This window comes from Pichia membranifaciens, assembly GCF_001661235.1.
Source record: "Pichia membranifaciens NRRL Y-2026 unplaced genomic scaffold PICMEscaffold_7, whole genome shotgun sequence".
Taxonomy (NCBI): Eukaryota; Fungi; Ascomycota; class Pichiomycetes; order Pichiales; family Pichiaceae; genus Pichia; species Pichia membranifaciens.
In genome coordinates this window covers 167024-181879 of record NW_017566988.1, presented here as the reverse complement: position 1 = coordinate 181879, position 14856 = coordinate 167024, and the positions used below count along the sequence as shown (strand labels likewise).

At 47.6% G+C, this 14856-nt stretch overlaps 8 protein-coding genes across 8 annotated transcripts; 4 read left to right on the top strand and 4 right to left on the bottom strand.

The window, feature by feature from the left end:
• Nucleotide 1: 1 nt before the first annotated feature.
• Nucleotides 2-3547, top strand: PICMEDRAFT_18286 (hypothetical protein). Its single transcript, XM_019161931.1, has one exon. It carries the CDS (start codon nucleotides 252-254, stop codon nucleotides 3489-3491), a length of 3240 nt encoding a protein of 1079 aa, XP_019015484.1. The 5' UTR covers nucleotides 2-251; the 3' UTR covers nucleotides 3492-3547.
• A 113-nt stretch (nucleotides 3548-3660) lies between these two features.
• On the bottom strand, nucleotides 3661-5484 carry PICMEDRAFT_74616 (hypothetical protein; the record flags this gene model as incomplete). The annotated part of the gene is made up of 1 exon (XM_019164823.1): nucleotides 3661-5484. The coding sequence occupies one exon, from the start codon at nucleotides 5482-5484 to the stop codon at nucleotides 3661-3663; it is 1824 nt and encodes a 607-aa protein (XP_019015483.1).
• A 280-nt stretch (nucleotides 5485-5764) lies between these two features.
• Nucleotides 5765-6106, top strand: PICMEDRAFT_74615 (hypothetical protein; the record flags this gene model as incomplete). Its single annotated transcript, XM_019164822.1, has 1 exon — nucleotides 5765-6106. One exon carries the CDS (start codon nucleotides 5765-5767, stop codon nucleotides 6104-6106), a length of 342 nt encoding a protein of 113 aa, XP_019015482.1.
• A 108-nt stretch (nucleotides 6107-6214) lies between these two features.
• On the bottom strand, nucleotides 6215-6814 carry PICMEDRAFT_74614 (hypothetical protein; the record flags this gene model as incomplete). The annotated part of the gene is made up of 1 exon (XM_019164821.1): nucleotides 6215-6814. One exon carries the CDS (start codon nucleotides 6812-6814, stop codon nucleotides 6215-6217), a length of 600 nt encoding a protein of 199 aa, XP_019015481.1.
• A 365-nt stretch (nucleotides 6815-7179) lies between these two features.
• On the bottom strand, nucleotides 7180-7818 carry PICMEDRAFT_74613 (hypothetical protein; the record flags this gene model as incomplete). Its single annotated transcript, XM_019164820.1, has 1 exon — nucleotides 7180-7818. The coding sequence occupies one exon, from the start codon at nucleotides 7816-7818 to the stop codon at nucleotides 7180-7182; it is 639 nt and encodes a 212-aa protein (XP_019015480.1).
• Nucleotides 7819-8598: 780 nt separating this feature from the next.
• PICMEDRAFT_37263 (hypothetical protein) lies at nucleotides 8599-10056 on the top strand (the record flags this gene model as incomplete). Its single annotated transcript, XM_019163068.1, has 1 exon — nucleotides 8599-10056. The coding sequence occupies one exon, from the start codon at nucleotides 8599-8601 to the stop codon at nucleotides 10054-10056; it is 1458 nt and encodes a 485-aa protein (XP_019015479.1).
• Nucleotides 10057-10364: 308 nt separating this feature from the next.
• On the top strand, nucleotides 10365-12104 carry PICMEDRAFT_74611 (hypothetical protein; the record flags this gene model as incomplete). Its single annotated transcript, XM_019164819.1, has 1 exon — nucleotides 10365-12104. The coding sequence occupies one exon, from the start codon at nucleotides 10365-10367 to the stop codon at nucleotides 12102-12104; it is 1740 nt and encodes a 579-aa protein (XP_019015478.1).
• A 182-nt stretch (nucleotides 12105-12286) lies between these two features.
• On the bottom strand, nucleotides 12287-14146 carry PICMEDRAFT_18279 (hypothetical protein). Its single transcript, XM_019161930.1, has one exon. The coding sequence runs from the start codon at nucleotides 14065-14067 to the stop codon at nucleotides 12376-12378; it is 1692 nt and encodes a 563-aa protein (XP_019015477.1). The 5' UTR covers nucleotides 14068-14146; the 3' UTR covers nucleotides 12287-12375.
• Nucleotides 14147-14856: the final 710 nt, after the last annotated feature.

The window sequence follows — 14856 nt, the reverse complement described above, 5'->3', positions numbered from 1 at the left end:
AGGTACATTTGGGCCATCAGCAACCCCCCCGAGCCGGACGTGCCCTGTTTCCTGCAGCGGCGGCGGCGAAACTGCTGTGCCTCCCCGACAGCCTGATCGGCCTCGCCGGTTTTGCTTTTCCTCTCTGGTCCTTTTCCCGAGGAAGTATGGCTACAGAGACGCATGATAAGGAGACGGATGAGGCCCAAGAGCACGAGAAGGTTGCTGAGTGAGAGCAGAGCAGAGCAGAGACCGACCCAAGACAGGACACGATGGCACACCAAATCTTGGGGATCACCCGTTCGATATCGGCATGCAAACGGTGCCGAAAGAAGAAGATCAAGTGCTCACACGATTTCCCCCGTTGCACCGCATGTCTTAAGGCTAACACGGAGTGTGTGTCGCTAGACCCAGCGACAGGGAGAGAGATCCCAAGAAGCTACATCATGCATTTGGAAAGCAGGGTTTCCGAGCTGGAAAACTACATCCAGGGCACTCTGGCACCACCTGGTGCCTCTCCGCAGTCGCAGCCGCAGCAGCAGCAGCCGCAGCAGCAGCATCGGTTCCAGCCAGACCTCACGGCATCCTACACTAATACGCCTAGCTCAACGACACACTCAAACACTCCCTCCTTTGTGTCCCCGGCGAGCTACAAGAACATTACGCCCGCCTCGACCGATAACACAAACGTCCCCTCGCAGTCCGAAAATAATGACTCGATAATCGACACCATACACAACTACAACCCTTCTGCGAGCCAGGACGACTCCTCCAGACCAACAACCTTCTCTGGAAATGGAATCAGCTTTTCCAAGTTGATGTTTGCGGCGGTGCATTTCAAGGACACAGCAGATCCGAAAGATAGAGAGAGAAGACGCTCGTCCGCCGCTGCGGCAGGCGCCAACATCAAACCGCCTATAGATCCTACGACTGTGGTGATGTCCTCGTTCTCTAAGAATGTCGCATTGTTGCCGCCGAAGCAACAAGCCCTCGACTTTCTTTCATTGTATTTTGCGCAGTCAAACTCCCAGCTGCCGATTTTCCACCGTGAGGAGTTCTTGGAAAGATACTTCATCCCCATATATGGTAAGATACCAGAGAACTCTGCGTTTGCATCTTCAAACTCGTCCATAGACTGGAGCAGGCTACCGGAGATAGAGGAAAGTGACACCTGGTATTATCAGTATACTCGTTTGCTGGACGCCGAAACCGGTGTGGATCCCGAAATGGACCCTTTTAAGTTTTCCGCCAAAGTCTCCGTGCCCAGACGGTTTAGAAAAGCATTGTATTTTACCAACATAGTATTTGCTGTTGCTAGTAGCATTTGGCATTTGCAGTTCCCCGGTGAGATCTCCGAGAATTTTAAGAATGCTGCCTTACTGCACATAGAAGATGCTTATTCGAGTACAAATAGACTGGAGGCTTTGCAAGCAATGCTATGTTTGACCCTATACTCTTTGATGAGACCCTGTGTGCCCGGTGTCTGGTACCTTTCGGGATCGTCATTAAGGTTGTGCATTGATTTGGGGCTCCACAACGAATCATCTTCCTCCTCGGCAGAACCAACAACGATAGATATGCGTCGAAGACTCTTCTGGTGCTGCTACTCACTTGACCGTCAAATATGTGTCTACCTTGGTCGTCCTTTTGGTATCCCGGAAGAATCCATCAAGGTCCCGTTCCCATCCATATTAGATGATAGTATGATCAACAATGAGTCTACGATGAACTCCTTGGATCCTAAAAATCCCTCAGAAATATCTTCTTACAAGCACATTGCCTTGACGATGTTCAAAATACGTCAGTTACAAGCCGAAGTTCAGAGTATTCTCTACGATAAAAGAGAAATACCACGCATCTTTCCATCATTGTCTGCATGGCTTGCAGACATTAGTGCGAGATTGAATGATTGGAGAGCGGGTATCCCACAGACGACTAAAAAGATGAATTGTGAATTCACAACAGAGTTCTTTGACTTAAACTACCATCATGCGAGAATGATGCTTCATGGGTTAGCACCCGCTAGATATGTTTTGGCTACAAATGATTTCATCAAGTTGGCAGAAGCATCGAAAGAGACATTATTTACATTTTACAAATTATGGAATCATGGTGTTCTAAACTATACATGGGCTGTGACGCAAAACGTCTTCATGGCTCATATGAACTTCTTGTATGCTGTTTTCCATAATAACGAGGTGAAAAATGCAACAAGCTTGAACGAAATTAAGAAGTTAAGTGGCTATGCAAGTGTAACGTTAAAAAGTTTAATCAACAGGTGTAATGCTGCAGAGCAGTGTTTAGAGGTGTTATCGATTCTAAGCCAGGCGGTAATTAAATTGAAATATCCAGTGTCCTCTACAATTCACATAGATGAAAGCAGAGAAGATACCCCCGCATCAAGCACAATGAATCGACTACCGTCCGAAGAAGAGGTGAAGACTTTACAACCAGGTGGACATATGACGGGTAATATGAGACGATTAATAGTCAGTATTCCTGAGCTAATCAATGCTGAAGAAAACAACAAGCCGACACATGCCCGTGAGGAAAATACAGATGAAGAGGATCCTTGTGCGCAGAGAAAGAAACCGAAGCTACTCAAAGGAGGATCTACGGATTCCCCATCTATTGTAGATACAACCACAAGTACACCAACTGCTAATGTTGGATCTCTAGCTCTGAATCAGGAAAAGACAAGTCTTCAATCGTACAATACTAATGCTGACAATTTGTGGGGCTTGAGTGATACAGATCTGGAAAGGTTTTTCGATGAGGTTCGCAAAGTGGATTCGCCAGACAGTTCGAGATCATATAGCCACTTTTCTTCGACTAGCAATGCTGCGGATGATGTTGTGGCCTCTGACTTCCGTGAAAAAGGAGCTAATACCGTTACCCACTCCCCAAGTGTCTCTGCTTCGGTTTCGGGCTCTATATCTACAGCTAGCCCTGCTGTATCCAGTGGTTCGAACAGATCAATATCTGATGGCCGACCAATTCAAGACGATAGTGCATCATTCATACCTGGAACTCCGCAACCGCTCAGCAAGATGCCTTATAAAGTTGGAGCAACGCACCAACACTATTCTGCACAGACTCATGTACAGCAAGACCCGCATTTTTTCCCGGGCCCAGGATCCCAGGGTCAGAAACATCAACTATACCCATTCTACCACAATCAATCATCCTCTCCTGGTAATGTTTATCCCTCAAATTTCTCTTATGTGTCTGCACAAAACTACCAGCCACATTTCCAATCTGCTCCTACGTCGTTTTCACCTCCGGGCTCTCTGCCTGCATTTCCCCATCCAGTTACATCTGCTATGAACAGTCCTGCGAGACAAGACTTTCGAAATACAGATATCTCTCCTTATCCCCTTACATTGAACTCTGACTCGAGCAAAAGAAACACGAAAGAAGGTCAACGCGTGTATAAGTTGATGGTTGAAACCGGTACTGAAAGTATTTGGGACCAATTTTTTGCTCAGCCTTTCAAGCTGGATGAACTTTGATTATATGTCAATTTTTAAAGTCTTCCTCCTATTCATGTTATTCAATTGTCTTCAGCTCTTTTCTACACTTCTTCTTTTTTGTAAAATTTATGTAACATTTCCTTTCATTGTAGTGCTAGATATGTACAGGACTTTTTTATATAGCTGTTAGGGTGTATATAATATAATTCTAGAAAGTGTGCCTTTTCCATGCCTTTGGTTTCCACTCTTCGTGTGTAGTTTTTTCCTTTTCATCAATTTGAGAAGGATCCTCATCAGCCACAGCGGATATCACGGATTCTGATGTTGAACCAAGCTCGTTTGGTGTTGCAAGGGAAGCCGAATTTGGGGAGGTTGGTGTATTAGTGTCGGCAGCATCTAAACCTTCTGGTGCTGGAGTGGCCATGAGGAAAACGTCACTGATGTATCCGACGTGGACGTCGGGATCACCATGGCAGGAATGGAATACAGTGCTCAGCACTGAATGAGGTATCAGAGTTGCTTCTTCAACTTTGAAACCGGCATTAACATTATTGTCAACCATTTCTTGGTTCTCTCCCTCGGCAAGAAATTCTTCGTCTTTTTGATCTGCATCTTCAAACACCTCTGGTGCAGTTGACAACAGGTCCGGGGCAAACAGTTTAGCTTTTGCGAGCCTGGACTCGTTTGTGTCGGCAGACTTGGAAGCACTAGATGATTCTACAGGTGGGGTGTTCTGAACAACATCATCCTCAACAAGATTTGTTGCTACTGTTTCTGCATTTTCTGCAACCTCAGGAGCTTCTGCAACATCCGCCACTTCCGATTCATTGTCCAATTCTTCGTTTAAATCAGGTTTCCCCTCGAAACTCTCCATCAGCTCCCTCTCTAATTCCAAATTGACCTCTCTCCCCATCTTTCGCCATATGGCAACAAAACCACCGGCAACAGATCTAACCCCCACTTTGGGACGGACTGAGTATCCGAATTCCCCAGTGGCCCTGATCAAGGTACGCCTCGTATCCCACTCCTTCAACCCACCCCCGGCACCGTCCAATAATTGAACGGTACGTTCGTGCTCCAAATGTAAAGATGTAGGTGGGTCGAGTTGGGACAACCTGACATTTTCTTCGGCAATTGCATCTATTGCATCAATGATTTGTGTAATACTTGGACAAAACACAATAACAAACCCTCCCGACTTGATATAAGGTGCAAGCTTAACCATTTCTCCATGGTAGTTGGGCATATCCAGGAAGACACCCGATAAGAAGGAATCAGGCTGGTCGGAATCATACTCCAAAGCCTCTCCCTGTTTGCTCACCCGTTCCGTCTCCAGCCAGTCTTGGCCCTCTGGCGAAGAAACCCACTCGCTTGGGCTATCAGAGACATGGAATTCGATGTTATCTAAATACATCCCTCTTCTGAAACCTTTCACGGTTCTCTTACCTGTGACACTGTGCGATCCATTGCAGTCTATTGTGTGAAGCACTGCACCACGTAGATTTGGATCCTGTGCATAGTGTGCCAATGCGTTAGCTGGATGCAAAGCTTTGGAAATAGCCAGCGACAAACTTCCATGGCCTGTACCAGCTTCCAGGTACTGCAATGGAGTGATCTTGCCACCTTCCTCTGTCGGTGGCTCAGGGTAACCGATATGTAAGTCTGCGAGGGCAACAATAGCTTGTGCATCAAATGAATAAATTGGTTGTGCTTTACGTGCGGATAAAGTTATCCACTGTTCAAGACTTGGGAGAGAGCAAGTATACTTTGCGAGTTTTTTCTTGGTTTCAATAGTGTGTACTTTTCCAAGAGGAGTGGCACCAATCAACTCTGTATGCGGGATCCTTCCAAAGTTGAGGTTCACTGCAGCATTGGGAAGGTCTTTCAAGGGCCTCGAAAGCCACTGCTTTTTGGACACTGTCTTTTTTAGTGGGGTAATGATGGCATAATCACCCGGTTGGAATCTGTTCGAAATGCTTCTTCGGGAACAAGGGCCAAAGGACAATCTCTTGTGAATAGCTGACCCTAGCATCTCTTTTGGTATTTAGGTGGCAGAGAATAACAGAACAGGTCTGATAAGATCAACAGCTGATCCGGAGCAACGCTGGAGGGGTCCGAGGATGGATATCACACTCTTGTACCCCACCCATTCAGGAAGTAGCCATTTTGCGGAACACCTTCCAGGTGAGGAAGGTGAAAAATGAAAAAAAAAAGGATGGGGGAGGAAAGTTAGGATGTTGATACTGATTAAGTCCTCTGATAGGATACTAAGGGGAAGAAGGTTTGGAAAGAGGGGCCGGGACTAGGGATTGATGGGCAAACTTGTAGTGCAGAACTTTAGAAGGCTGCATGAAGTGAGGTTAACCCGTTTCTACCGGATCATCGGGATGGTGACGGAGTATGACCCGGAGCGGGGGGTTGTCGGGGTTATCAGCATCTTTGACGGGTCGAGGTGTGAGGTGGAGCTCGACCTGGAGTGTGACGCGGACGGGACCAAGCGGCTGGACTTCCACGAGGGCCTTGTTGTCGACATCAACGCGGTGACGGTGTCTGCTGCCGTTCTCAAGGCGAGCCGAATCGACGTCGTGAACCTGCCTGGGTCGCTTATCGAGTACAGGGAGACGTTGTGTGCGTTTGCGCAGATCGGGTCCTGAGACGACAATTGCGATAAGTCTGGTTTATTTCTATAGCATACACAGACGTAGGAATGTATACGTATAATAGAGGTTATACAACGATAGTACGGTGGCGGGCGGGCACACTTAAAACTTGACCTTGTTTCTTCTTCTGTTCTTGAGCAGGATGGTCTGGGGTTCTTCCTGCGCCTCCTCTTCCGACTCTTCTTCGGAAACCTCCATCTCGTCGCTCTGCTGTTCTGCCTCGAGCTCCTCCTGTCTCTTCTTTTCCTCTCTGGCGGCTCTCTTCTCCTCCTTGATTCTGAGCTCGACCTCTCTCATCTTCAGCAACACAGGGTTCTCCTCCACCAACTTCTTGTCCGACGCGAGAGCACGCTCCTTGTTGCCTCTCATTCTGTTCTTGTAGAACGCACGCTCTCTTCTCTGTCTGATCTCCTCGATTCTGGCCATTGCCTTCAATGTCGTCTGGACCAACTCTCTGTTGTATCTCACCGGAACGTTTCTTCTCTTGGCAAACGTCAACGTCGAGTCCACCGCCAACTCCTTGCCTGCAGCCTTACGGAATGCCTTGGTCCATCTGAGCTTTCTTGGGTTTCTTCTCTGCTTGAAGTTCTTGTGGCACTTTGAACGGCAAAACTTGAACTCCTTGGAGTCGTTACGCACAAAGGTTATTCCATGCCCGGGGTAAACCGGAGACGAGCAGAAGTGGCAACTGTAGATTCTCATTTTTAGTTCCTGTGTGTTCGATGTCTATCCCTCTGTGGCTCCTCCTGTCCTCTTTCCTTCTGTTTCTGTTACCTTCTTCTGCCCTGGGCCATAGGGAGAAGATCAAAAAAATTTAAAAATCAAAAATCAAAAAATTTTTCATGAGAAAAAAAATTTCGAGCACTCAAAAAAGGCGGAAATGCGAAAATGCTAGGAGGCTCGTCCTCTGGACAGGCTCAGCACGAAGTTGCGGTTGAAGAAGGAGGAAGAGAAGAAGAAGAAGAAGAGTAGGGTGGGTGGGGATGGCAAAAAGATGCAAGTATTGGCAGTGGATGCACTGACAGCAAAATAGGTATACAGTAGGGGCTACAGAGGACGGCGGGCGGCTATGGGACCTCCTTGGGCCCGCGGTTGAACTCGTCCCAGGACTTGTTGACGGCGGCATCCAGACGGGGGACCTTCTTGATGTCGTACTCGTAGCTGAAGGGCACGAGGCGGTAGATCTGGCTGTGCGGGTCGACGTAGATCATCAAGTTGCCGGTGTCCTTGTCACGGGCAAAGCTGAGGAGGTGCTGGGCCAGCGTCAGCGCCTGCTGGGCAGAGACGGGCTTGGCGCCAACGCTGAGGAGCTGCTGCTTCAACTGGCCGATGTGCACGGCCATGACAGTTTGCGAGATGTCCTTGCGCTCGTAGAAGTCCCAGAGGTTGGAGAGCTCGCCCTCGGTGTCCTCGAGCTCGTCGAGGATGGCGTTGGAGCAGACAAAGAAGACCACCACCTGTGTGAGGGAGAGGGTGATGAAGAGGCGCCACGTGGCGCCTCTCGTGGCCCGGTTGCTGAAGAGCTGCAGCAGGGACAGCGTGCGGCCTGGCACAAACGGGTCCTGTGGCTGTTGCGGTGTTGTCTGTGTGGTTTGGCTCTGGCTCTGGCTCTGGCTCTGGCTCTGCTGCTGCTGCTGCTGCTGCTGCAGCACATGGTACGGAAGCGGCTGCCGAGAGGCGTCTTGGAACAGCGCCGGCGGCTTCATCTGCGTCCCCGACCCCGGCAGGCCAGCGGCGTGTCTGATCCCGGGGGATCGCACGAGCAGCCGTGTCGGCGTGGCTCGGGCGCCGGCGGGGCGCCAGCGGCGGATGCGGAGTAGGCTCTCTTTGAACATGTCGGTGTGCTGTGGCTCTCGACGGACGCACAAGAAGGCAACACGGCGCAGCACAAGAACACCGTCGCCAACCCGTCTGAAATCCGTGCCTGGTCTGTCTCTGCCGTCTAGCGGGCCGGTCAGCGGTCTTGGCTCGACGGAAACGACACGCCGCAGAAAACGGTGCGGGATAAAATGGAGGCGGCGCCGGTCCGTCTGGGACCCCTCTCTGGCTCTGTCTGGCTCTGTGCTGACTCCCTCTGCGACGGTGTGTCTCTGCTGCGTACTTGTCAACGCCCCGCTGCTGGCCTACATACCACTGCATCCTGCTGTGTTGGCAATTGACTCCCTTCGTCGCAGACGACAGAAACGGTACCCCGCCTACCACCCATCGCACACCGCACACCTAGTGCCCCATCGAACATCGAGAAGAGCATTTCTGTCATTATGACCTCCAGCTTCATTCAGGACTGGGACACCATCCAAGAGCGGGCCGTGGGCTACTACTTCACGACATCGTGGCTCGAGAAGGGCAAGGACGCCCTTCTTGTGTACACGCTGTACACGTACGTGGTGCTTCCGCTGTTCAACTCCCTCTACGGATACGGCCTCTTTCGGACTCTCAGGTTTGCGTGCCACGCAGTGTGGAAGCAGGCCTCCGCCTTGTTCTTCATGCTCCCTCCGGTGCAGAAGCGGGTGAAACAGGAAGTTGCCGACGCCAGACGGCTTCTAGAAAACGACTTGATCGTCAAGGCTGAGCACGTGGAGCACCATCAGCTGCCAGAGGAGGGCCTAAGCTCCGACGCCGTGATGGCGCAGTTGGATGCCTTGGACTCAATCAAGGCCGTGGCATGGAAAGAGGGGAAGATCTCCGGTGCCGTCTACCACGGCGGAGATGACTTGATCAACCTCCAGACCGAGTCGTACCACAAGTTTGCCGTCGCCAACCAGTTGCACCCCAACGCCTTCCCCGGCGTGCGTCAGATGGAGGCCGAGGTCGTCAGCATGGTCCTCGGCCTCTTCAATGCCCCATCCACCGGTTGCGGAACCACCTCATCCGGCGGTACCGAGTCACTATTACTAGCGTGTCTTGCAGCCAGAGAGAAGGCCTACGCCGAGAAGGGCATCACCAAGCCCGAGATCGTGGCACCAAAAAGCATTCACGCCGCCGTCTTCAAGGCCGCCAAGTACTTCAACATGACTCTCAGATTGGCCGACCTCGACCCAAAGACCTTCACCGCAGACATCTCCCACGTGAAGCGCCTTGTTACCAGCAACACCGCCATCATTCTCGGCTCCGCCCCAAACTTCCCTTACGGTACCATCGACAACATTCCTGAGTTGTCCAAGATTGCCGTTAAGCACAACATCCCGCTCCACGTCGACTGCTGTCTTGGTTCCTTTGTCATCGCCTTCTACGAAAAGGCCATGGGCAAGAAGCTGCCTTTTGGGTTTGACTTCAGAGTTCCTGGTGTCACCTCCATCTCTTGCGATACCCACAAGTACGGTTTCGCTCCTAAGGGCTCCTCCATCATCATGTACCGTTCTCCCGAATACAGAAAATACCAGTACTACATCACCTCCGAGTGGGTTGGTGGCTTGTACGGGTCCCCGACCCTGGCCGGGTCCCGTCCTGGTGCATTGACTGTTGGTGCATGGACCACAATGATTTTCCTCGGTCAAGAAGGATACGTGAAGAACATACGCTCAATTTTGGAAACCTCGCAAATTCTACGCCATGCCATTGAAAACGAGATTCCAGAATTAGATCTCATTGGCGACCCACTCCTCTCCGTCGTAGCGTTCAAGAGTGATGTCATTGATGTCCATGTCTTGGGTGACCTGCTCACGAAGAGACACGGATGGCATTTGAGCAGCTTGCAGCAGCCAGCTGCCTTGCATCTGGCCGTGACCAAGTTAACCGGTCAAGCCATCTTGCAGTTGGTTGAGGACCTCAAGAAGTGTGTCGAGGAATGTGTAGCCGCCGTTGCCGACAACCGCCAAGCCATCAAAAGTGACACTGCCCAACTCTATGGTGTTGCCGGCAGTTTGAGCACCCGTGGTGTCGTCGATCAGCTTGTCGGGGTCTTCCTCGACGTCTTGTACGAAAACGACAAGACGATGCAGTGATCAGAAAGGTACTGTGTTTACCAGTTATTAAATTAGTTAGTTTATAAACGAATGGATATACGCATTTGGTTGGTCAAACATGAAAACATGCCCAAATATTAAGCTCTTCCAGAGGCCCAAAGCCTCGAAAGACAAAAACCGTTATGATTATCTAAATTCCTCGCTCGTGACAATTTGATGCATCTGATAGATAAGCATGGCCGGCCGGCCACCTGTGCCACGGGGAGCTCTCGAGCTTTCTCTATGCCCCCTTAGAGTAGTTCTAACACGATTAACAGCTGGAGAGCAACCTATGAAACTTCTTGTTCATGGCCGCATTGAAAAAGAGAACGGGACACAAATACAGTCATAGCGGCTGCACAAATTGTAAGAAAAGAAGTATCAAATGTGATGAAAACTTTCCAGAATGCCTGGCTTGCCAGAAAAAAAATCTAAAATGTGAGTACAAACAGAAGATATTTGTTTATCAGCCTTTCAAAACATCATCGAAGCAAAACAAGAAGTTTAAAAAGATAGAAATAGATCATCTATCAAAGGAACCAACATCTACATATGTGCCAGAAGCAGTCGGTTCTTTTGACGTTATCGATAAATTTATAGACGAGTTTAAGGAGAACTTTGATCAAGGAAGACAATCAAATATTTCAGGTAATAAAGAAGAACAGATTTTAGAGTGCAAAAAACTAGACGAGCTTAGCGCAAGCTCTGCCTTACAAGTTGCTTCGTATGTCCGATACTGGAAACCCTACACAGAAGAAAGATACCAAGAACTTTTCGAGAAATTGGATGCCACGGGTGCTAAGAGCAGCAATGTTCACTACCATGAAAACGACCCGGAAGTTCAAGAATTTATTCTTCACGCCTTTGTTCAATCGAAGGCTACTTACAATTATATCTTGGCACCCGCTCACGAATTAAGCCTTGTAACTAACTGGGTATTACATTTTGGTACCAAATATCCAATAATGGGGTATGTGCTGAACTTCATAACGTGTAACCTTTTGGACATCAAGTGTTCAGATGATCGCTGGTCTTGTATATTGAAAAGGAACATGGCCACCGCCCTCATCAACCTCTCTGCCAGAGTTGGTCAATGTGATTCGTTTATCGAAATGGTATGTTATTTGTTTTCTATAATGTTCCTATTTTCTGAGCAAACAGCCAGCAGGCAGAACGTTTGGAGGCTTCACTTGAGAGGCGCATTTGCCATTTTAGAACAATGTAGTGATCTTTTCAACAAAGTCTCACAAAATAAAGATCCATTTGATTCTGATTTGAAATTGGCGCTTCAGATGTTCTCCTTTTCGAAAAACTGGTTTGTGGCTGCAGAAATTATTGCCTGTCTATCTGCACCAAATGGAGGGGTCATCAAAGATATTTACAGCTCAAAATTCTATCTTGGTTACAATACACAGGAATTAGATGATGGTGTACTCCTCGGCGGATTTAACTTGATGAAGGGTTATTCACAGCTCTTATCCCCAGTTGTCATGGAAATAATCACCTTCATGATTGCTTTTAAAAAATCAGAGGGCATCTCTTTGAGTGGAACCCGGGGGCTATTAGAAAATTTACCATACTCGGAAGAACGAAGAATACTAGGTCAGAAGTTGTTGGCAAGAGTAAAGGAAGTGCAAACTGAGGAACTGAATTTATCGACCATGCAGGATCACGTTATGAGGGCCTATATAAGGTCTTGTAACAAATGCTTCTGTTATGCCTTGCAAATCTATATCTCGTCAATTTTTTTGGATGATTTCATATATGGTGATAATATTCAGCATTGTGTTCAAATAATTGAAGAACAGTTGGTGACAAGCCAAGATATAAGGTCTTATGGGCTAAGTATTCACTGGCCATTGTTTGTTGCATCATTATGTGCCCTATCTGCCAATCAGCGACTGACGTTTATCAAGGCATTGAAGAACATCTCCAGCAACGGCACTTTTGTTGCAAGAAATACAGTTGAACGTGTAGAACGCTTTTGGAAGGTTATTGACAGTGGAGGGTTAATTGAAGAAGAGGATTATGATTGCACTGTTGCCTAGTATTGTGAAAAATTAGGGAGGGTTTCCCTCATTTGTATATTAATTAATTAACTTTATGCCGATATGGAGGTACCATTCCTGGCTTGGTTTCTAGGTTTCGTCTCTGTTTTTTTTTTTTTATTTTACAATAAGACAAGCAAATTCAGAATAAATATATTAGAACCAAAGGTCAAAAACTAAATGTACGTTGTAGGGTACCGAAAACAGAAGTATAATTATTTTAAGAAGCAAAAGAAAACAAAATTTTGGAACTGGATAAAAAGAGAGTCTCTTATTCATCGGCCTTATCTGGTAATGCAATGACAAGTTCAGCAGAAAGATTGCTCACAACTGGGTCAATCTTCAAGTCACTTTCATCAATCTGGGAGTATGGGACAATGTGCTTTTTAGCACACTCTTCATCAGTAAATGTATGAAAGAAATCATACTCGTCTTCTTCTTCAACGTTTTCATAAGGCCAAATGTAAGAAGAAACAATAACCAAAAAGAAAGTAATGAAGTACTCAAAAATCGTATTCCCATAGTAGAAGTTCTTGATCCCTTCACTAACCTCAATACTGGGTGTAACAGAGTGAATTAAGCCTGGGAGAGCTGGAACAAATGCAATAAACCATATGCAGATGTTTCTGTAGTTAACACCATGCCAGTACCAGTACTTACCATTTCTATCGGTAGTATATAGATGTGTCAACTTAAGATGCTTTCTTCTCACAACCCAGAAATCGGCAACAATGATTCCGACAATTGGAGACATAAAGACTGAGAAAGAAGACATGACGGTAACAAATGTAGAAGATGTGTTGTAGAAGTCCCATGGTTGGACGACCCAAGACAAAAGAGCGGTGAGAACACTTCCACGAGTAATGTTGAAGTATTGTGGAAGCAACCCAGACAAATCCATACCACCTGCATATGCATTACCCATGGTGTTAAAACAGATCTGCGATAGGGTGAAAACTAAACCAACAAAGAATGCGGCAGCTCTTGCTTTGGGACTGTAATCGTCGTGCAACCATTTCATGACAAGCTCATTTGGCATCCAAATTTCCTCACCATACTTTTCCAAATAGGCAGAAGCCGTCACGAGTCCCATCAATGGAATAACGGTACCTATGACCATCAAAGAGAAGATGGTACCAAACACGGAGGACCAAGTTTTTCTTGAAAATCTAGTAAAATCAGACTGGTTCGACACACCGGCGGAAAGAGAGCCGTACCAAGAACTGATTCCCTGGATCCAAAACCAGGCTCTAGTGGAAGAAGACATTTCTTTACTGGAGTGCATCAAAGCGCCATCGCTTCCTCCATTTCTGGTGACTGTCCAAATAGTTAAGCCCATCATAGCAAAGAAGGTGAGAGTACATGTAACCATCAAGGCTTTGTTGAATTTTTCTGGCTTCACAAATAACGGTGGGATAGAGATGATTTGGAAAACGACAAATCCCACCAATTGCTGGGTGGTCATATTCACTGATTCTGGAATTGTATTTGCCATAGTCAGATAGCTATGACTCCAGGAGGAGAAAACACAACTCAAACATAAAGAACCAAGGTAGGCTTGAGAACCAAACCAGACGACAGAGAGAATGACTCTGATTATGATACCGATCCACGAACCTCTGATACCAAAAACAACTCGTTGAGAGATGGTATAACCGATGTGGAAGTACCCACCTGGTGCAGCGTTTAAGAGTGCCAACACCACAACAATAGCATTACCGATAATGATGATACCCATCGTTTCACCGACGGATAATCCCAACGAAAGCAAAGAAGAAGCACCAGTCCAGGTGGAAATGGTCACGTTGGTGATCGACCAGTAGGCCGTCATGGACCAGACACCCCATATCCGTCTGTCCGGACCCATAGGGATGATATCTTTGTTACGCAAGTAGGTAACATTCTCGACACCTTCGCCCGGGGTGACCTTGATCAACTCGTGAAGCTTGGATAAAAACGACATGGTGTTTATGGTCTGCAACTGTTTTCCGTTTTCTACAGGCATAAGTTTCCGTTCCTTTTCAAACCTGGTATCTTTATTCCAAACTTCATGGACGGTTTATATATATTTGGGATCAACCATGCTTGCTTCCAAGTCTTGATAAAATTTATCCACCTACAATCAAAAGATAACAGGAAAAACCCAATCTGGGAATTTTTACGAGCATGATGCGATAAATGGGAGGACCGTTTAGCCCCGGCGGGATTTCTTCGGGGCTCCGCCAACAGTGCTTCGCAAAATAGCAACAACAAAATGCCGGAGTCAGCCCGTTTCATGCAAGCGGCAACAAGTGCAACAGAAAAGGGAAAGAACTAACTCAGATACGCTCTTATCAGCTGAACTTATTGGTGTCATGTTGCCATCATGTCAACCCAACACTGCACGGACGGCGGTACTTCTCCGCCGGAATATCCTCGCGCTCGCAAAAAGTACCCAATGCGGCAATTTTTTCGACCAGGATCTGTCATAGAGCTAACAATGACAGTTACAGACGGTGCCATTGGACAAGGTTGGCGGCACCGAAGGCGGCACGAAGGCGGATGTAAGCGCTACCCAACTTTGCCTGGAGACATTACTCCGTACGGAGCAAGTCATCATGTGCCTGTCAGGATGACAGCCGGAAATTTTGCGGCTCAAGCTGTCAGTGTGTCCCGACGGCTCGCCAAAATTTCCCACAAGGGTAATAAATCCTGCGGACCGCTCAGTAGTTGGTCAAAAGTGAGTGTTTTAGGACCTCTGTGACGGGACGAC